The 22,455-nt window shown below is 40.1% G+C and overlaps 1 protein-coding gene across 6 annotated transcripts in view; it reads right to left on the bottom strand.

Moving 5' to 3' along the window:
- The window catches only part of BTRC (beta-transducin repeat containing E3 ubiquitin protein ligase), a 116,816-nt gene extending 95,177 nt beyond the window's left edge, over positions 1-21,639 (bottom strand). For 4 of the 6 annotated variants that reach the window (XM_040606005.1, XM_040606007.1, XM_040606009.1 and 1 more), the window contains exons 1-2: positions 21,479-21,639; positions 5,234-5,302 (exon numbers count right to left, since the gene is read on the bottom strand). In XM_040606005.1, coding sequence (XP_040461939.1) covers positions 5,234-5,302; positions 21,479-21,526 — 117 coding nt within the window. In that variant the 5' untranslated portion in view covers positions 21,527-21,639. The remainder of the gene's footprint in view (positions 1-5,233; positions 5,303-21,478) is intronic. The other 2 variants (XM_040606006.1, XM_040606010.1) reach the window with 1 other exon arrangement.
- Positions 21,640-22,455: the final 816 nt, after the last annotated feature.

The raw sequence follows: 22,455 nt of genomic DNA, 5'->3' as shown, positions 1-22,455 counted from the left end.
AATAAAAGTAATAGAGCTATCTTATTAAAGACTCTTGAAGCATTTTCATGAACTGCAAATCAAGCACCCCAATATCTCACTTAGGGAAAGCTGAGAATATGTTCCTGGGACAACTGTAGGATCCATCTTCAGAACAATTAGGTTTCACAAATCAGAGGCTGAAACATGCTACCAGGGTTCAATTGTAACATACTTCCTAGATTCCAAACATAGGAAATACCGGACTTCTTACACTGGTACAGATCACAGACTTCAGTGCAGCAGTTTTTCCCTTCAGCCTATGGCTCAGGGAGTTACTACATTCTGCAAGCTTTACTGTGCACATACAGCTCAAACTGCTGTAAATCATTCCTTTTCCTTCAGCCTCCCACTTTTCATGTAATTGGTCAGTAAATTTTCCTTAACATACATATTATGCAAACTCTTCTCTAATCTAGTAACTTCCTAGCTTACAGTAACTTTTTACCAGAGCCTCCAGTTCACCAACTACTCTTCAATATCAAAACCAAGGGACATAAAAAAGGGGTTACATATTCAGATTATCCAAATAATTTCTTACCTGAGTGGGGTCCAGGAGAATCAAATCACACCTTTTAGGTAAATGTTTGTGAGGAAATGTTTTCCCCAAAGAGTAGTAACTGGAGTTCAACCCCCAGGATTCCACATCAACAGAAATCACACACCCCAGAAAGGTGCCAACTTCCCATCCATAAGGTGTACAAGATCCTCGGTTGCCAAGTGCTTGAGGGATTTTGTATAGATCGTATCTGAACTAGACAATACTAATGTTCTCATAATTACAGCTCTTTAATCCATGAAGCTGATAAATCTGAACCTGTGCACTTGCAGAGCTTTAAGATTCAGATGCCATAGCCTTCTTTAAGAAGTGTAACATGCAGAGACATGTGTGTGCTGCTTTAAGAAACGCCAAAGATAGTGTTGTTAAAAGCAAGCCCTACCCAAACTTACAAAAGCAATCTCACCAAGGTCTAAAGCATGAAACTATCTGAAGGCTTAAAATAGAGATCTTATAAGAGCAAGAGCATTAGGCTCTTTCGTAAGCAAGAAAACACAGTTGCTATTAACCTTCATCATGTCCAAAGCCCAACTTTGCAGCAATTCCAAGCAATTTAAAATCTTACCATGCCATAAAACTTAAATCCAATCCTTCGACACAAGCATTCTGCATGAATTTGGGCAGAGTAGCACCGCATTTCAGCTCCACATCTGCAGAGCAAGGATAACTGAACTACCCTGCCTAAGAGAGGTGTCAGAGACTGCATGTGGCCTTAATTATGAAGCTCTGACATATAAACAGCAAAAACTGAAACAACAGGGAGCCAATAAGAAGAGAATAGTGAATCATCTTTCTGAGAAAAAGCAAAAAGAGTAATATACCAACTGCTTAACCATCACTGAGCCTGAACAGCTATGAGGCTTTAAAAAAATGCCCAACCCTACTCCAAGATATGGGTTGAAACCTCCTCAGCTTGGGACACTTCTACAACTTTGGTCCAGATTTTCATCACACAAACTGCAGAGAACAAACCTGTATTAGTGGAGAGATGAAATGGAGGTTTCATTAGAATTTCCCTCATCTCTAGTTTTATTTATTTCCATAAAATCTCTCAGGATTATTGTTATGTTACGCACCTACCACACAAAAGTGTTTCAAGGATAACTAATATGTCTGCATAGCACTTTGCATTCTCAAGCAACTATAAGAGTGTCAAGTATTAATAATGAACTGCAGAAAGAAAGTTTATTTCTACTTTCCACCCAAGGAATTAGTATCTAAATTTTTAAAAGCATATGTATCCACTGAAAATAGAATATATGTTTTAGAAATAAGGAGGAGATGCTAAATGACAAAATTAGAAAACCAGAGTATTTCCAGAATCATTGCATTTTTCTCCTAGGAAGTGCAATTCTAGTGGGAGAATCCTGTTATCACCACAGTCCTGGTTTTTACACTCTTTTTCCAGCTGACTTGACTGAAGTGCAGACCATTAATATCTGAAGTGCCTTGTTTTGATTATACTGGCCTTTGCTGGTACCAATCTAGTTAAGGTAGCACCAAGAATTTCCAGCATAAAACACATTTACAGGTTTATAACTTTGCTCTAAAAATTCTACTCCAAAAGACAGTGGGAGGCAGAAAGACTCAGATGAGTACATTATATTACATACCCTATGTGATGCATACTTGCTCACAATGGTATGCAAAGGGGAGGAATTAGCTTTAACTTTGAATTACCATGTTTCACAAACCACTTAAAATGATACTTCTAATTTCCCCGTTTATGTAATCAGAATAATGTTTTGTAAGTGTTTCAGCTAATTAAGAGCTTAATTTGCCCAATTTCCGTTCGGCTTAAATCATAGAAAACGTCAATATAATATAGGAATTGGAATGTCATGCCTATTGATCATATTTATACAGAAACATTCCCCCCTTCCTCCCCTTAGAAGTCAATTGCAGCTTGTCTTCAAAGGGTCAACATCTAGGTGATGAGATGTTACAGACTGCTAGCAGCACAACTCTGCCGTTCAAAGAAAGGCTTGAATGAAGATCGAGGCTGAATAAATTACCTGTAGGTGTTTGCCTTTTTGTAAAAGATAAAACTCACAGGAAACAGCTGAAGACAGCTTTGCAAGTTACTTAAAATGCTATTCTTAAAGCAACATGTATTCCTGGCCATTGGTATTGTATTTCCTCCAGCCCACATGGGACACAATACAGCTCTCCACTGCAGCACAGCAACATTAAATATAAAAACCTGCCATTAAAGGGCAGAGGGTAATGACATCAGTGTGGGCGACCCATGCTCAGGTAGTGTTCAACTATTATCCCCAGTTTAAGTAGGCTGAAAATACGCAAATCCAGCCAGCACAATTTTTAGATAAAATTGTCAGTTTTATTGTTATTTATGGTATGTGTCCAGTCTTGCAGAACTCCATCTTCCTCCAGCTCATCTGTAATATAACCTGCTTTTAGCTCACATTAATACAATGTGTTACTGGGATTCTTCTCACATTCTGTGTAAGTCTGGCTGCAGATCAATACTCAGCTATGCTGAGGGGGGGGGGGGGAAATAATAATAAAAAAATCATTATGTTAGGACCCTGTTAAAAACAGACACCAGGAGGATAAACCTGATGCACAGCCACCATTCCATCTGGATGCATACATGATTACTGCTTTTAAATACATCAAAGGTGGCTTTCTTTCCAATATACAGTTTTGAAGAATCTGGAAGTAAGACCTTGGGTATGTATCCCACACCAAACTGGTCTCACCTCAAAAAAAATTTAACCTCTCTGCTTCTCATGAGTACTCTTGACCAAAAGTTTCCACCCTTTGTATCAGCCCCCTTACCCAGATACTTCCTATAGTGAAATCACAGCACTTAAATTGGAATAGCAAAGCTCTCTCCATGACAGCATCTGCTGATGACACAAGCTCAGGTTTATAACTTTTCCTTGGATCAAGGAGGAGTAAGAGGATTTAAAATAAAGGCTTCAGAACCAATAACAGAAAACCTACAATCAAAAAGAAAGCAGCCATACAGAAAAATATTTTTTAAAAAGTAAGGTTTTCTATTATTTGAGGTTGCCTAGTGTGAAAGTCTCCTTGGAATAACTAAGCATTTTGAGGTTATTTTTTTTTCTCCTCTCAGTATTTTCAGAATCAAAAAAGCACATATCCCACCTGCATCAGAGCACTGGTAATATAACACAACAAGAACAAATGCTGTTTGCCTCGGAAGTAAAAGAAAAACAGAACAGCCATACAATCCTCTTCCTATTGTCCTCCCGACCTACCACATAAGTAACAGAAACTGATGCCATGCCCCATAGGTCAACAAACTTGAGCTCTGTGAGACGATAATTGCAGAGTTGAGATTCCTCTGAGACACCTTGCCTCCAGCTCAGCAAAGTTTAAATCAAGAAAACATCAGCTTCAATGTCCCAGCTGACCTTCACTAGTGTGGACTTGGGGCAGGGGGGAGCGGAGAGAGAGAAATGGTCTCCCTGAGAGAAATCCAAAGTACACTTCACCTTTGCAACACATCACTCACCCAAAGAAATGGTTTGCATATTAATACAGGACTCAATGCCCATCTCTTCACAGGTGTTCAAGCTCTTCTCAGTTTCACAGAAGTCAATGTAAGTTGACAGCTGTAAGCAACTTGCACAAATAAGTTACTTACTACTTGTAAGATACTGAGACAAGACTGGAGAGAATCAATGCCATCCTGTTAGCACCTGCAATGAAAACTCTTGTGTTTTAAGGGGTTTCGCAGCTGTAGTTTTTCACTCTCTCCCACTCCGCTCAAGTGACTTTGCTCTTTGTTTCTGTTGGGGTCACAGTACTATAGAACCCTTCACCACCCCATTTCGTCATTTCATAACTCCAGTTGCCACGACAACAGGATGCAGCTTATCTGTGCTGTTTCCATATTTTCAGTTTTCGTTGCCATAACACCACAATCATTTTGGCTTTCTACAAAAACAGCAACTTTAAGCTACGTATTCTCAAGGATGCAGGATTCATCAGATGTGTATCTTCATGAGAGAAGGGGTTTGTACAGGCAATTTGTAAATTAAGCTATTTTTTCTGAAAGGGGATTTTTCACTCACAAAAGTGAAAAGCTGACAGCAATTGCTAGAGGCAGACTGCTGAGACATCTAAAGCCTGGCCTTTAATAATAGCCAGAGTAATATAGCACTAAGCCACTTCCAAGTGGGGAGTCCCCATAGTGTCAGATTGTGTCAAACTGCACAATTGTTATGTGATGTAAGTGTCCATACTTGTTTCACCCAGGCAGATCTGAATTAGACGCTAGATGCAATTCTCTTGAGTTTTAACCCAGTGGCCTCCCCATTATTACCAGCACCACCACCATGCAGCTTTGTGTTTTAAGGCCCATTTTAATTCTGTAATTCGAGCTGTTGTTGCCGATTTGTTTTCAGACTCTGACCCTTTTCACTTTCAGATGACTGCATTTTGAACTTTTATTTACAGGAAGTGCACATTCATAAGACTGGTGAGATAATGTTATACAAACACAGCATGCATAAACACAAAACAGTGATGGCTATGAGGGGTATCAGCTAACATGGCACCATAACTTCATTACACCCTCATTTATGTACTTCACTAATGAGACAAGCACAGGTATCCAACACGGTCCCTCACATGAGATGAATAACAATAATACAGTCCAACCTGCTTTAGCCATGCTTGGTATCCAGAAGATATAAGTTGGAATCCATCTTTTGGCATGTGTATTCGGGGCTAGGAGAGAATAGACATAAAGAGAGACCTCCTTTTACACTGGGACCTAGCTAACCTAGATCTAAGTTCTGGAGCATTTTAAATGATGCAGATTTTTTTTAAGCCACATATGAAGGTTTAGTCCCCACATTAGTTCTTGTTTACTCCTCTGGTATCAGCTGCTTCAAGAACACTTCTCTAATACAGCCACCACCATTTTTACAATTTCCACCATTTCACATTTCTCATTGCATATACATATATATAAAAATAGGTTTTTCTTTAAAATTTCCACACAAACGCACCTGGATAAGCACAGCCTCTGTGGTGGGTGCAGTAGCAAAGACTAATGGTCATTAATGCTTTTGCCACTACATAAAGCTAAATGGTGTCAAAACAACAGTGGTCAAGCTATGAGAGTATTTTTACTGCCACCATCCTCAACATGGTCAGACCAGACATTGGACAACATGAAAAAATTAAGGAAAATACCCAAAGAGGCGCAGCCTTAATACAGGGGTAACAGGAAACTATATGCACACACAGCCATAAATTATGCCTCAAACTGGTAAAACAAATATAACATTCTCCCCATTTATTGTTTTCATGATTTATCAGGTTAAGGAAAGAACAAGACATCCAATTGTTCTGGAAGCACAAAACATATAGCATAACTTACAGCTAGAAAAAAGTATGTAACAAAGAAATGAAACATTGCCTGTCATGATATATTTGCAGTTTGAAGGTATTTTCACAATCAAGTGGATTCAATTGTACTCCCCCCTCTTCCCAAAAAAAAGAAGATACTCAGAAACCAAAATCACATCTAAGCAACAGGATGAGACTGGACATTTGCAGACACCAAGTCCAGAGATCTTTCTTGCTCCTAGAAACTACTTCACAATCCCTTTCTTAATTCACTGTACTTCCCTTCCAAACTAGTAGATAAGTGCCCCTACTGCTACTTCTGGAAGGCTGGAAAAATCTTTCTGATTTTCAAAATGGCTCTATTCAAGGCGAGTTTATTCCCACTTGTTCTTGTGTCAACAAAATGTTTGGTTTATACAAACTGTGTCCATCTTGGTACTTGCAACGCTAAAAATACAATTGGTTGGAGAGGAAAAATGTTTCACCACTGAATGACAGACCTCCACATCTACGGTGGGGAGGTAGTCCAGCCTTGGAATTTGAAATCAAAACAAGAACAAACTAAAATCTTGTCTTTAAAGAGAAGTACACATACAGGATTTTACAATATACATTGAACTTTAGTTATTTTTGCTTCTTTCCAGTTTAAGTTTAAATCCTCCTGCAAAGCAGCAGTAAGATTACGCCCTTGTGTCCTAGCCAGTAATCTCAGTTAAACATGAATTTTAATAACCACCATTGTGCTGATTAATTAAAGTCAAGTATATCTGGTTACTGCAATCACCTGCTGAGTTTGGACTTGCAATGCTTAATACATTAACAAACTATGTTTTAGGGGACTTCTCACACAGCTAGAAGCATCATGCTCTGAGACTCTAATCCTTACTTTAGCACTAACTTCATGGGTGGTTAGTCTCTCTACCACTGTAAAATGAGGACAACACTCATTTAACCCACCTCACAGGTTTGCTGAGAGGAACTGCTGACATTTCTACATGCTTTGAAAATGGAAGAAACTATATGAAGTGCTATGTATCTAGCAAGAACACTACAGAAACACACATTTTACTTCCGGCTCAAGTGCTACAGTTGCTTTTTCAAAGTAGCACAGCACAGTATACCTGCCAATGCAGGGGCGGGGAAAGCCTTTATAAGCAAGCAAAAATAATGATCTTTTGAAACCACAGTGACAGAAGTAGAGCCCCCCCAAATACTGGTCTTTAATTTACCTAGGTTCACACACCACATTGTGAAAAATTACTTCATTTCTTTGTTTGTCACCTAACCTACAAATTCAAGGATAACATTCAAGCTTTCTCTTAGGACTGACAGGCTCCTTAACATCGGTAAAGCCCATCGGTCCAGAATAGTTTGAATTTAAGCCATTTAATTTGGAGACCCTGGTCCTGCAGATATGTATTAACAGATCTATTGCCATCAACAGGATTACTCTCATGCAGAAGTGTCTCCAATACCAAAGATAACACTGTATTTCTATTTAATAACTCTTACCAACACAAGTTCTTTGTGATTTCAACACAAAGTTGCTCGAGTAATAGCAATAAAAGTAATCAGGACTTTGAGCAGATTAGCAGCTACTGTAAATTCTATTTCTTAAGGCTGACAAGTTAAATATACAAATAGGAGAAACTAAGACCCATCACTCATCCCTCAACGCTGTACTTGCAAAATCTTTGTACATCTCCTTTATATTTGATGAACCTACCACCCTCATCTAAGAGGAAAATAAACTATATAGAAGCAAATTATACCGGTATGAGGTATGTCACTACCCACATACTTTTGATTATGCCATTAAAGTGGGATATTTGCACCAACCCCTATTCACATGAAATACAAACACTGATCGAAAAGCGTAATTTAATTACAATCTCACAGAATCACCACTGGCTAAACATTTACAACTGATCTCCTAAATTCTGAAGCTCTGTGGTTCTCCTAGGCACATTGTGAATGGCCCCTAGGAATGCATTCTTCAGCCAGACAGGCACTTAAATAAGTATATCTGATTTAAACATTCTGAATTTCAGTATCCAAATAAGAGCAGACAACTACAGAATGACAGAAGAGGAACCCATATATGCTTGAGAGTTTAAAAAATAAAATAAAATTGCCCCTCTTCCCCCAGCCTTTAAAAGATGTGGGACACAGAACTGCCTTGTTCGAAAACTGTACTATTTTATCAATCAACACTAAAATCTTCCACAATTATGATCTATTCAAGGCAATTCTATCAACAATACAATTAATTGCCCAGCAAGATGCACTCATTTTTGTATCTTCATGAGCACACGCCGTTTATGCTCATGGTTCAATATCATTCATAAGCACAGTATTTTCTCTTAGCATCTCCCGCAGCATTTACCATGACTAGAAGTCAGGCTGCTAGGGTAATTTTATTTTCTAATTCAGTAGCCACAACAGTGTTTGGTTTCCTCAAAAAGTGACTCTGGAAGCACTCTAACTGCTAATTTCTATCATGCTATTTTGTGAATATTTCACATTTTTATCTAGGTGAGTGACTAATTTGTACTTTCTTTTCCAAAACATTCACATTTATTATTGATGACTGACTTTAAAAATGAGCCTTCCACCACTGCAGATGGTTTATTCCACATTCCACAAAAATGCAATTTTACTCTGTGTGAAATGAATGCCTACTTTCTCTTTAGTCTTTTTGGTGGCCACAGAACTTGTCATCTATATACTGCCCACATACTAAAATTATTATATATATTGCAATTGCCTATAAACCTGTGAGCCTGAATAGCTTGCTTTGCTCATCTTTTTTTCTGCAACTCCTGACTTTGTTTCCTTTAGTAATCTACTCTTCCATTTTTTATCCATTTGATTTCTGCAGTCCCTAGCAAGGCCCAGAACAACAGAATGATTTCTGAGAACAAGTCAGTAATTTAAAATTCCGTGGTACCCTCTTCCCTTTCCTACAAAGGCTGATTTTTAGAGGACATTTAATTACAGGCCTGAGTTCCTATTTTCTAAGCCTAAACACAACCCCTGAAGGCTTACAATATTTGAGTCACAGCTGGAGCTGTGGTTACTATACAGTTTAAATATCAGCCTCTTTACTGTGCAATTTGTTTTGAAAATCAAATCAGATGCCGTGTCATAAACAAGTGCTAATTAAGTACTGAGCGGAAATTGGGCTTTTTTGTGCAAGAAGGGTTCTTAAATATCTGCATCTTCACTTCCATAAGAAAAGATAAATAAGTTAAGAACGATAACTATAAAAGGAAACCTACTACAGTACTTGCAAGGCAGTACTGCTGCTTCTCCATTTCATCTACTTCCATGTAGGAAAAAAAAAGGGGGGGGAGACCTGTATGAAATATATATGTACTAAGGATCTTATGAATCTGATCATATAACCCATAATGCTTCCTTTTCCCTCAGAGAGGACATTCACTCTCTGTTTCCATCACATACGATTTAAACAGGCAAGCTAAACCCATCTCTCTCTGTCACTGCAAAGCAACAGTGAAGCTACTTATATTTTCATTCCTTTTAAGTTATGATCTACACACAGTATTTATTTGACGATAACATTGCATTCATTAGATATAACACCCTGTTTGATAAATATCAAGTGACGAACAGGAATAATGCATTTTAATACTCTGAAGGTTGCCTCTGAGTAACAATATTCACGACTCCATTAACTAACAGGCGCTCAGCTACAAAGACAGAATTAAATCTGTCAGTCACTGACGTGAGAGGGCATGGCCAGTTGCACTGAAGATTGTCCAGTTGAGATGACTTCCACAGCAAAAGAAAATATCCCCTGTGGCCTAGAACTCGTTAAAGAGTTTGTATGCATTACAGCAATAAATTGAATTCCTACTACAAAATACACAACTTCACGGCCCAAACAGATACCTTACTCCACTGCCCAAAGCAGTATTCAAAATACGGCACACTTAGATCTGTGGACTCTCAACAAAACCAAAGACAGGATTTCAAAATCATTCATTATTACTAGAGAAAACCATGGTATCTCTGATTCTAAAACAGTAAGCTGCCAATATTTAAGTGTGCCCTTTATGATATTTTGTAGAAGGAACAAGCAAACACTGTCAGGTGACTCGGATCTCAGTTTGATACAAACTCCATCAGAAGGACACAGCACCGTCAAACAGTAGGCTCCGACTGTCTGCAAACTTAATGAATTCACCACACACGGTGAACATGGCTACCCCAGTTCTTCAGTGAATCTGTTCAGAGTGTGTCAACAGAGATCAGCTCTAAACCAACTCAGGCTGGAGAATGTCTATTTATATTCCTTGACAGATAAAAAGATACAAGTTTTTATATCCTTCAAGAGCAGCAGATACCAGGAAAACTACCTGTGTAACATGAAACACCTGGATAGCTTCTTAAGGGCTCACAAGAGTACTAAACTACAGTATTCAAACCCAAATGGAAACCTGTGACAGCACTCCATTAATCTTTGGACAAAGTAACAGCAAGTTCTGCAAACACGCTTCCTATATAGCAATGTAAAGAGATCCTCTTCATGCCCATAAGCAAAAGCATGGCTGATTTTAAGTCTGAAATTCAAGTCCTATATTCAGCCTCCTTCAAGACTGCAAGCTCTGTGGTGAAGAGAAGCTACATTTCTCTCTCCCTCTACCATCTGAACTTGTGCCAGGTAAGCATCCAACAAGAACAGTGGCATTCACAGTGCAAGTGTTAATGTATAAAACAAAAGCTGGAAGCTTGTCTCCAGATCAATAAAACGTTTGGTTTTTGTAAGTCCATGGAAAAGTCAGAAAGCTCACCTGGATTCTGATTTTTTTTTACTGAGATTTAGATCATCAGGTAGAGAATTTTCTATACTTGAAGAAAAAATACAGCCAAGGTGAACAAAATCAAGAAGTCTGGAAAACTATGATCTCCATAATCAGCAGAGGAACATACAAGACTAACTTTCACTTTTCTGATCGCCCCTGCTGAATTTTAGGTAGTGGACAAAAAAAGGCATGCAGAAGAGACAGGTTACAGGTCTGTGCCCAGCTATCCTGGAAGGAAATCTGCAGTTCACAAATGAAGCTGACAGATTTGTAAGAGGAATATGTTAAATCTCCCTTCCTGATCTAAATGCCCTGTACCAAGCTCAGCTCTACGACAGTTCTCAACTCTTTGGGACTGGCACAAGATGTAAATGTTCCTTTGCTTGGTTAACCAGAGGAAACTCCTCCTTAAAACACAAAGAAGCCTGTTGTCTTGTAGGACTGGGATACAGGAATGAACCGGGGCAACAGAAGTAGCTGAAGACACCTAATGGGCAGCCTCCGGTAGCATCCCCATGCAGAACAACTATCTATAAGACGACTAACCAGAACAAGTCTAAAAATGTTGCAGAAGTGACTGACCAACCCTTAAAAAGCGAAAACACCAAAACACAAACAGACAAACAGTATGTCCTGCCTCCCAAGAAAGAGAATCTACTGAGACTGCGTACTGGTAACTATTGCCAAAATGAAGCAATCACCATGGGAGACACAAGTAAATCTACTCCCAATTTAGAACAAATTAGAATTAGTGCTAGACTAACCCAATCTTCTTCTTTAAGAAGATCACTGAAGTCCAGACAAATTAGAAGTAGTTAAGCATTTGAAAGATGTCATGTAGGAAGTTACTAGTTAAAATGGAGAGGATTAGGATTAATACCAGAGTTGTAAGGAGGATAAGAAACTAAAAAGGGTAGAGGATCACAGGTTATTTTGAAAAAGGAATCATCAAGCTGTACAGAGATTGATCCTTGTTGAAATTCATTATTAATCTTGAAATTAATGATAAAATATTCTCACTAATGGCTAAAAAAAACTGGAATTGCCAACGTGCTAATGAAATTGGCTGAAGACAAAGTTAAGAGACATCACAAATACACAGGACACAGCATCTTGAAGATCTGGGTAACAGAACCAACACAAGATGTACACAAATTAAAAAGTAACATTACTTCCATCATAAACTAGGGACTCAGTAACTGAGAAGAGGGGAAAATGCTCCGGGATAGGTTACTAATTAGATAACGATGGTTCACCAATAGAATACAGCCATGAAGATGGCAAATACTACAAATACTACAAATAATAGGACATTGTATAAAGTGAAAAATTCCCAGAAGAGCGAAATCAGGATTACTTCTTTTGTACAAGGAACCAGTAAAACTTTTCCTGAAACATTCTGTCTAGATCTGGTCATTCATGTTCCAGAGAGATTAGTCAAATCCTACAGCTGTTTAAAGAGGTATGCTAAGATGATCAAAAGTTACAGGAAATGTTTTATGACAGAAAAAAAAAAATAACGCTGGTTTAGCTTGACCAGATCCAGCTCAGAGGAGGATGTGATTATTCTCCACAAATACATGCAAATGAACACAGGGGAGCAAGAAGAGCTGTTTCAGCTCAAGGACAATATTGGCACAAGAACAGATGAGAATGAATTAGCCATGAATGAAGTTAAGCTGGAAAATAAGAATGAGGATTCTAGCTTTCAAAGTAGTCACATTTTGAATAGTTCTACAACGGCATGGCAAAGAAAATTCCACTCAAGAACTGCTTTGAGTAGCTTGCAAAGGGGACTAGAGAGTACACCGTCTGCCAATACCAGACTTGAACCTGTGCTCCACAAGACCTGTTCCAATCCTGTGCAGAGATTTTTTCTCTCACTGATGTGCCCTGTATTGTTCTGCCTCTGCATAAAGTCTTATTTTAATGTCACTGAGATACAAATATACATCTTGCCAGTTTAAAAAACAAAACAAAGCAACACAACAAAACTTTCAGGACATCTATGGTTGCTTGGAAACAACAGCTGTGACAAAGTACAAGAGCAACACACTTCACTGGAGTCATTCCCAGTCAAAAGAAGAAAAATACGAAAAAAGTTACAAAAAGAAAATAAACAGGGAATGTAGAGTTTTGTTCTTTTGAATGTATTAGAAACAGAAAACACCTTCCATCATATTTGAAGAGGATGTTAATGTTGTTTGGCTTTCATCAGAAAACTGCTGAGATGCTTCCAAGACCTATCCTCTAAAACGAGATTGATCCATCGTTTCTTGAGACTACACCCACTTTCCATTGTTCCAATTTCCAGATGAATGACAGCTGGCTGCATTTTTCAATCCCATTGAGAGTTTGGCATATAAAACGGAAGGGCATTCAGCAGACCCAATGAACAACCCTTCTGGAGAACTGCCAGTATCTTCCTAACAGACAGAATTTGAGGCCAAATATCCATAAACTAAAAGCAACTCCCACATAAACACTGCTCCATTCTGCATCACTCACAATAAATTACAAACGATGTGTGTAGAGAGGGAGAGTGACTATATTGCATGATGGACTTTCATGCTAGACTATTCTTCTCTGAAACAACTAGAGACTGTTTTGGTTGCTGTATGGGCAAGCCTGGAAATGTTATGATTCTCTTTTCTAGTCAGACTACAGTCTAGCCCTGCTTTGTATCCGAGCAAAGACAGCCATCACCTTTGTCCTCCATCCTCCTATATTTGAAATAATACCTTACAATCTGCAAGAATAACTGTGTCCTTAGCTGGAAACATCAAGAGAGGACTCCTCAAAACAAACTGGGAGAATCCACATGTAGGCACAAAGCCAGCTTATGGAAAAATGACACCAGAGTTCTTCGCTGGCTGGTATCTCTCCCTTTCTACAATCCTCTTCAGATCTATTTTGCTCCAGGTGCTTCTAAAGATGGGCCATCTAGACTACAGCTGGAAGTACAATTATTACTGTTCAGCTAACATACGACTGCACTTACAAACTTCTTAATTCGATCATAGTAAGTCCCTGCAACTTTTCCCTTCTTATCATGGGATGAAGGAAATTAAACCAGCACTAAGGCTCTTTGCTTCTGCTAGTCCAAACTGGTTACTCCGGTGGATTCTGCCCAGAAGTTGCATGGCTCCTGCTCACAGACTGCAAACACTTCTGTCCTTCCCTCAAGACAACTGCCAAGACCCCTTGCCAAGCTTTCCCATTCTCCCTCATTCTCTCCTTCCTGCTGCTCTCATCATGATGATGCACAGACCCCGTTTCAGCAGTGGGGGGAGGGAAAATTAAATCAGATATTTCTCTCAATTCTTAAGACAGACGAAGACTAGAAGCAGCTAGAGAGCGCAAAATTATGATCAATCATTTGTTTCCAAGCAATCACTTTAATAAGTGAAAGAATTTAAAAGTGAAAGTCTTCATTGCTGCTTCTCAAACCTTCTGCCATCACAGCTAATAGCTGTCTGAGCACCCATTGGTTAATGGAACCACCGAACTTGCAGATGAAAAAGAAAAAATGAATTTTAATGCAGTTTTTAGAAATACTTGTCATTGTTTCAGCACTGCCATTTAGTGAATGGGACCGATTTCTCTCTCAGTAGGGGATGGTATTTTAATGATGTAACAATGTACTTCCCAGAAGAAAGACAAGCCTCATGAGGCAGATTAAAAATAAGAATATTCAGATCCCATTAAAATAAGACAGTTTCAAGCCATTTTTAAAATTAATTTTGTTTAATGATAAAATGTGTTATCTTAACAGGTGGCTAGCCAATTGTAAAATTAACCAAAACATGGTCAGAAGCACAAGGTTAGCTAATAGAAGAGAGTAAAAAGAAACCTGTTCTTCTATTATCAGTGTACCAGATGACCCTAGACCAAAAAGTACCCAGTCCATGACCCCAGGCAAATTTCTGAGCTTCAGCTTTCTCTTCCTGCAAAGCAGGTGTAATATTTATCCAACACCAGAGTTCCTCAAGACCTCAAATAGACATTAGAAACATTGTTGTTTAATAAGCAGGACATTTAATGCAACTCCTAAGATGTTTATTTTCAACAGTTTCTGTAGGAGCAAGAACTTTTTCGCAACACTAATCAGCATCCTGTCAAGAAAACAGCTTCATGTTTGATTGCTTATTAACTGTGTTTTGATCACTTACTATATAGCTGCAGCCAACAGACTCTGCGAGGCTACAACTCATTTTCAGTTTCCACAGCCACACACACACTGCATTCAGCCCTTCTGTGCAAAATCACTTAAAATATATATAATAATACGCCTTGTTGAGCATCTCCTGAATTGTAGGAAGGAGGAAATGAGGAAGGCTGAAGAAAATACTGAGTATTAGAAACACTAGTTAAGTTTGCCACTGAGAATGGTTAAATATTACACAAATCTCACCAGCTCACATGGAGGCTAGAGACAGCACAATGTAAGCAAACAAGGATGTGAAAAAACAGCTTATTTCACCTACATTGTTGAATTTAACATGAAATTTTTTTATACAACAAAACCAAGCTGCTAGGCTTGCTGATTTTGCTGGTCTTACATGTGATCTGATCATTTATACCCTAAATACTGTTGCAGCAATCACTGAGAAAATGAGTATGACAAGAAATGTATCTATAAAGAAAAAAAAAATATCAGTGGAATCCCTACACTCAATTCTTAATAAAAATTCATAATTTCCAGGTATAAATGACTCTCCTTGTCATAGAAAACAAGTATTTTTAATTAACAAATTTTACGATACAAAAACTACCAGCACAGTAAAACCCAAAGAAAACAAAGCAGTGGATGAACATATTCACTTGACAAGTGTATCCAGTCAACATTTGTACATCAGGAAATACCTTCTGATCCCCACTTTAATTGTTTTTAGAGCATGAAGTGAATTTTGAATGAGCCCAGACCACAAACTTTCCTCTGCCACTTAACTTCTAGTCTCAAGTCATTCTTTCCACTACCTCAGTAGCTGCTAACATTGAAAATAAACAAGACAACAATGTAACTTCGTATTTTTATCTCATTTACTGCCCAGAGATCAGAGCTTGGTTGGCCAATTGGAAATATTTCAAAGAACACCATTTCATTTTTTCTTCATTAGGTACCTCTTAAAAGAGGCAATCTCTGAACACTGTACATTCCTACCTTGCCTCTAGAGATAATACACATCTACAGAATAATTTTGTTTTCTTCCTCTGAAATCTTCATTAGCTCTTTCTGTATCACAACCCACTACAGAATATTGGAGAATGTTGAGGCCACTGTACATGTCTTGTATCTTCCAAGGATTATTTAGAAAACCCTTTGCCTAACCAAACTTTGTGGTTAGAACAGTCTGCTTTATCTCACTAATGAGAATGATAATTTAGTACCAAATACTCATGAGGAATTATAGCTCTGCTGACTGGCAAATAATTTGCCAAGGCAGATTAGTTTAGCTGCATAAAATAAATATCCACCTGCACATACTAGCACTAATCAGGGCGTGAAATTAAACTTTTTATTCAGTGGGAAATAACTGCTGCAAGGCGGCGATTTAGTCTGGAAAGCAAATATTAAGGTCAGCCTATTCTCTCTGATGTTTATGGTATATATTACAGTGCGGAGAGCACAGTGCAACAAATTCTGCTTTTTAAGTCTATGAAACTAAATACTTCAGTGATGCGATAGCAAATTTGCCATTTGCTTTTCTAATTGCATATATTTAATGGAGCAAAGTGGCTGAAATGAAACATTACCAGAGAAGTAAGGGTGAAGTTACTGAAGTACCAAAGGCCTGCACCAAGTGCAGAAAAAGATACAGCACAAAGTTTGGGATAGAAGAAAATAAATCAACATTTTCTTTACAAAATAGTAGTCCCAACAAATCCTGAAACTAAGAGGATGTTATTTCAGTCCTATTGGAAAAAATTACTAAGCATTTGTTTAATGTTCAAGCAGGACTTGGAACCCCACATTTAGGAGGCAACTCGCTGGTATCCCAGCCACTTTACAAAATTGTTTGCATTGCTTTCATGCCACCCTTGCTTTGGATACCCAAGATTCTCTGCCACAATGACCACAACACAGATATGTTATTAGGAAGACTGTAAGATTCTGAAAATCTGCTTTGAGAACAATAGCTAACAAGTCCTAGTTCTCAAAAATCCCAGTCCTACTGACACCATAAATCATACAGGTTCACTGCAAACAGAACCTCTTTTAAAGTATAAGCCTTTGTCCATCTGTTACACACACAGAGAAGGCGGTGGGGAAAAGAAAAGATTCCAAGTCTATTACCATTCAGCTTCAAATTACACTGACTATTCCTTACTATATTACCTACCAGTTATATGGAAGCTCCTACAAACATGAGAATATAAAAATTAAGGAACTTCAGGGTTTTCTCTCATAGAAACAAAGAAAAAAAACCCAAAAACATCCACAGATGGTTGTCTTAAAAGACAATCAGAAGGTTTTGTTTCTGCTATGAATCTGGAAGGCCATTAGGACCTACTAGAATCATGCCACCCAGAAAGAAAAGGATAAATAATAATTTGGAGATGACATGGAAAAAACACACTCATGAGAAACGCTAGTATCAACATCTTCCTATTCACAAGCCAGGAAATTAAATTAAGTACTACAAATTGATTCATTCAGAAAAACTGAGAAAGTAAAACTTCATTAACTACCAAGCTATTGCCTCCCAAACCATGCTAGACAGGATCCCAAACTGGTCAGGTACAGCTCCAAGCACTGCTAATTAAACACAACTGAAGTTGTCACTAGTCCATTCAAGAAAACAGATGTTGCTTCACAGAGCTTTGATATTTTTCTTAAATACCTTTCAAAATGAGGAACAAAAAATATGAACTCTTATAAAAAGGGCTTTATTGTATTTTTATAGCATATTACATACCTTGTAACAATCATTCTGTTAAGTGTGAATGTCAGTTTTATTTTCTGTCCCTTTTTTCCTGGCTATTTACAAGCTTTGTAAGAATCGTTCCTTAATTAAGTCTAAACATAGTTTTATATAAATGGATTCCTGGAATTAAAAACGTTCAGACTTAAGAAATGATTGTTACAGAGACTGTAACAGGCCGTAAAAAAGAATGCCACTTTAAACAAAGATTTCTCATTTTAATTAAAAAGATAATCATCAGAACATTCGTATACTTAACAGAACCATTTGAAGCTACTTTGAAAAAATATCTACTATTCTATGCAGGCATATGTAGTTTATATGACATTTAATCAAAGTCTCAGTTGAGCCTATTGCACTCATACTTTAAATACTGTATCTACAGTTTTAAACACTTTATTCAAATATGAAAGTTACTTATTGAGCACCTCAATTCTAGTACTTCTGTAAATGGTTATGACAACAGAAATCCCATATTCTTGAAGGCATAAAACCAGAGTTCTCTAAAGCAAAAGGTTTTGGGAGTGGGTTTTGTAGTGGTGGGTTTTTTTAAGCTAATGGGCACATTCACCTCTCCTTTTAGCTTATGCATCAGTCTCTTGCACACTATGCTTCATGAAGAGCGTAGTTTTATCTGTAGTACTGTAGAAGCATGAAAAGGGGCTGAGGTGAACTGAGACAGATTCCACTCTGGTAAAACCCTTGGTGTGACTGCAGAACACTGGACTATGTCATTTACAAGACCATATTTTAAATCTGTAAACTGGCTTTCATTCACAAAGAAACTCCGAAGGATGACATGTGGAATACACAATAGAAAACACTCATTCACCAGCAAAAACAGTCTTCCCTGGTAAGCAGTTGCTTGGTACTGCATAATGCTAATACATAGCAATTAAATATCAGAAATTAGGCCTTCTTAAAATGTAGAGGTAAATTGAGTAGGCAAATGAAGTTAAATAAAGTACTTAAAGTACCGGGTTATACATACCATAGCTGACCACAGATAACTAGGAAACTCATAGCAGATACTAGCTAAATGTAATACTGTTTTATTGGCAAGTAATCAAGCCAATACCAGTCAGTAAGACGGCGGCCTTCTTTTACTCCCATCAAAAAGTTGCACAGACATGAGCACACAGGAAAAACAAACAGAACCCAGTATGTCTTTCAAAGCATCAATATAGATACTTTAAAGCAAAATAATTCGTAGTATTAGCTTTGAATGAAGTCTTCACATGATGATTTTCTATTAGACATTAAAATAAAAACCAAATCACCTGGTCCATCTTGCCTGATACCTTGTGACTCAAGACAGCTGCTCAAAGTCAATGCCAAAAACTAGATACTGACATTTTTAAGTGGAAAAAGTATTATTTTCTAGAGAAGCACAAAAATACTACCACCAACAGGGCTGCTTTTCCACATTAAATGAAGCCTATCACAAACCCATATCAAAACCAAAACTATCAAAAGCTAGAGAGGTAACAGGTCTCATGCCTCCAAAAGATATTTGAGTATTTACCTATTATGACACTCAGGAACCTCTCAGGGAAAATCAATAATTAATAGCAGAGCCCACCTCAACCCAAACTGTGAGCCACTTAATAAGGAATGAAGCACATCACACACTCAGATGAACAACATAATACACTATGAATGATTCAGCATTAGTTGAGAGGATGCACGAGCTGATCTACTACTTCCATGTAGATAATTGTACCAGTGCCATTACTGCAGTACCTAAGCACTTTCTGAATGCTAAAAGGTAGAAACAACAAGATGCTTCCTAGCAGAGCCAAGCTGATACTTGCAACTGATACCTCAGGTATCAAAACAACCTACCTGTGCCACACCTTCACAAACACCAAAAGACCCCACCAAATCTGATAAAAACTTTACTTTAATTATGCTGATGAAGTAAGAGCCATGTTATAGACAGACATGAGCTAAAGCAAAAGCCTGAGATGTGTTAAACAAAAGTTCTTCTCACTCCCCTCTCAACCTGTGAGCAAAAATACCCTAAAGAGTTCAGAGCGGACAGAGGGAAGCCACGTCTTTCCACTGTATTTTTGAAAAGGATTTTGCATACAAGAGGCATTTTAATAAAACATTGAGGAACTTGGTTTAGCTTTTAGTTCTCAGTGCAGCCTGACCTTGATAATGCCTCCCTTTATCTGGTGCTCTTGACAGATCCATCTCCTGTGAGAGCAGCTCTCTCATGCTTAGGTCTCTCCCTAGCGTTAGGGAGCTTTATTGTTCAAGTAGAACACAGCCAGCTGCGAGATGGACAGGGATTCTCTCAGGTCCCAGGCCCAACCTCACTGAAGATCTCAAACGTCTGGACTAACCCATTGGATGGGAATCTTAGCACAGGGGGCAAAAAAAGCAGCATATGAGAAGTCAGCATAGCATGTTCACAATGCTGTTTGTCAGAAGACAAAAGTGTTTCAGCAGAAACTTTGCAGGATATGAAACTCACTATCCAGAGGCAGGTTGTAATTACCAAGCTTGGCCAAACACAAGTGCAACAGGATCTGGGACACCGCACTGGCCAATCACACACCAAAGAGTTTATGATTACTAATTGCTACCCTGCCTATTTAGGTATCCATAGCATTTTCCCACTTCACTGAGCTGAGACTCTATAAATCTGACAAACTTGGAGACTACTAGCAAAAGGGTCAAAAAGCCTCAAGAGGAACAAGTCCTACAAGATTAAAAAACAGAAGCCAAACAAGTGTTTCAAACCTCCATTAAAAATTAAAATTTGCAACTAGCGTTTCCTCAATTTCATTTTGGGCATATGTTCTGGAGGTTTAATAGAATTGCTTCTTCTTGATGAGCTTAGATGTAATTCTGTACCACTGTAAGCACTAATCCAAAACAAACTTTTAGCAAGCATTGCCAGTCATTTAAATTATATCCTTAGGGAAAGAACAGTTTTGGGCACCCAATATTTACATTCAATTCAGTTGGCAACAGTTTGTTTTCATTTCTAAATCTTATGTTTCTGGCCAAAACACTTAGAAATATCAACAAATGAAGAAAGAGAGCAAGAAACTACAGTTTAAGTGCATCACGCCTCAAACCTAAGTAAACTGCCCACTTTTGAAGAGCATCTTGGATGCAAGTATCCCCAGGGCCGTTTTCCACGCCAAAGGCCAACCTGCACACCTCTAACAGTGGAAGTGCTCCTCACGTTCACTATCAGTGATGTGCTGCTGCAGCAGCAGGTGAAAGATTTAAGTGTCAATATTTACAGCTTTCACGGCAGAATGGAAAACGAAATAAAACTGCAGAGAGATGGTATGCAGTACAGAACGATAGTCTAAGGCATATAAATAAAGAGAAAATCCCAGGAATTGCACACGCAACCCCTCCCGGTGCCAGTGGGCCCCTCTGCCAGCTCCTGCCACACTCGAGTTTAACTTCTGCTCCCAGGTGACACCTGCAGCCCCCTACTTACCCCCCCCCCCACCCGACACTTTTCCAGGGATGTGAGGGTCCCGCTCCCTGTATGCAGCCCCCTCCCCGCACCCCACGGCGCCTCTGGCGCCCTGCTCAGCACCCTCCCCCGCCCGCCCAGCGCACCTCAGGGGCCCGGCCTCCCCCTGGGTCCCCCCGCCCCTCGCCCCCAGCCCCATCTCCCTCCTCCTCCTCCTCCTCCGCCCCTCCTCACCCCTCGCCCCTCCCCACGGCTGCCCCTCCACACACACACAGACACATACAGACACACGCACAGACACACGCACAGGTGCCCATCCCCGCCACCAACCGCCGCGGCCCCTCACCATGAACTTGAGGGCCTTCTCCTGCAGCACGGCCTCGGCCGGGTCCATAGTCCTGCGCCGGGGCCGGGGCCGGGGCCGCGGCCGCCCCTCCTCTCAGTGCCAGGCCGCAGCCAGCGCAGACAGGAACCTGCGCTGCCCCGCGTCCCCCTCCTCGCCCCGCTGCCCGCACCGCGCATGCGCCGCCCGCAGGCCCGCGGGAAATGGAGTCCCCGGCCGCGCTGCCGGCGAGGGCCCGCTGCTGCAGCCGCGACTACGAGGCCCAGGAGGCCTTGGGGCCCGGGGCACGCCGGGAGCGGGCGGGCGCACGCGCCGTGCGCGGGAGAGGGGCGGGCGGGAGCTGTAGTGCTGCGGGCGGTGACGGTGCGACCGGCGGGCAGGGTCGGCGGGCGCCCCCCTCCGCAGGGGCCGTTTGCCGCCCCGAGCTGCCCCGGCGCGGTGTGAGGCCGCCTCTCGCGGCACGGCACCTCACGGGTGGCAGCTGGCGGCAGGTTCCCCGGGCGGGGCGCTTCGCCCGAGGCCCACGCCGCCCGCCACAGCCTGGCTGCACCGGGTCCCGTGCCGGCTGCACACCGTGCTTGCACACGGTCGGTTTTGAAGTCATTTGTTAGCGGCACGCCATGTAAAGTCGATGCCGTTCGCTGGCGTACCCCCACGCTACCTGGGGCCTTTGGTCCAGAGGGAACGCCAGGCCAAAGGGGCCATTGCTGCTCCTCGGCAGGGGGTACGAGGTGAGGAAACCTGCATCGCTGGGATGGATCAAGGAGACTTACACAATTCTTAAGGGATATTTGCTCAGTTCTGTCACATAAACAGCCTTCCGTGGTGCTTCGGTGCCCTTTCACTTTGCCTTTTCTCTAATAACGTTTCTAAATCAATTTGTGTGAAAATCAGGCCAAGTTCTCTTTGCTGTACCAAGCAGCCAACAAAAACAAATTGACCAGGCTTCCCTTAATAGCAGTTGCACAGACTGGAGGGTA

Source organism: Falco naumanni, chromosome 9 (assembly GCF_017639655.2).
Source record: "Falco naumanni isolate bFalNau1 chromosome 9, bFalNau1.pat, whole genome shotgun sequence".
Classification (NCBI taxonomy): Eukaryota; Metazoa; Chordata; class Aves; order Falconiformes; family Falconidae; genus Falco; species Falco naumanni.
Note: the sequence above shows the minus strand (reverse complement) of the source record. Positions and strands in the feature narration are given on the sequence as shown.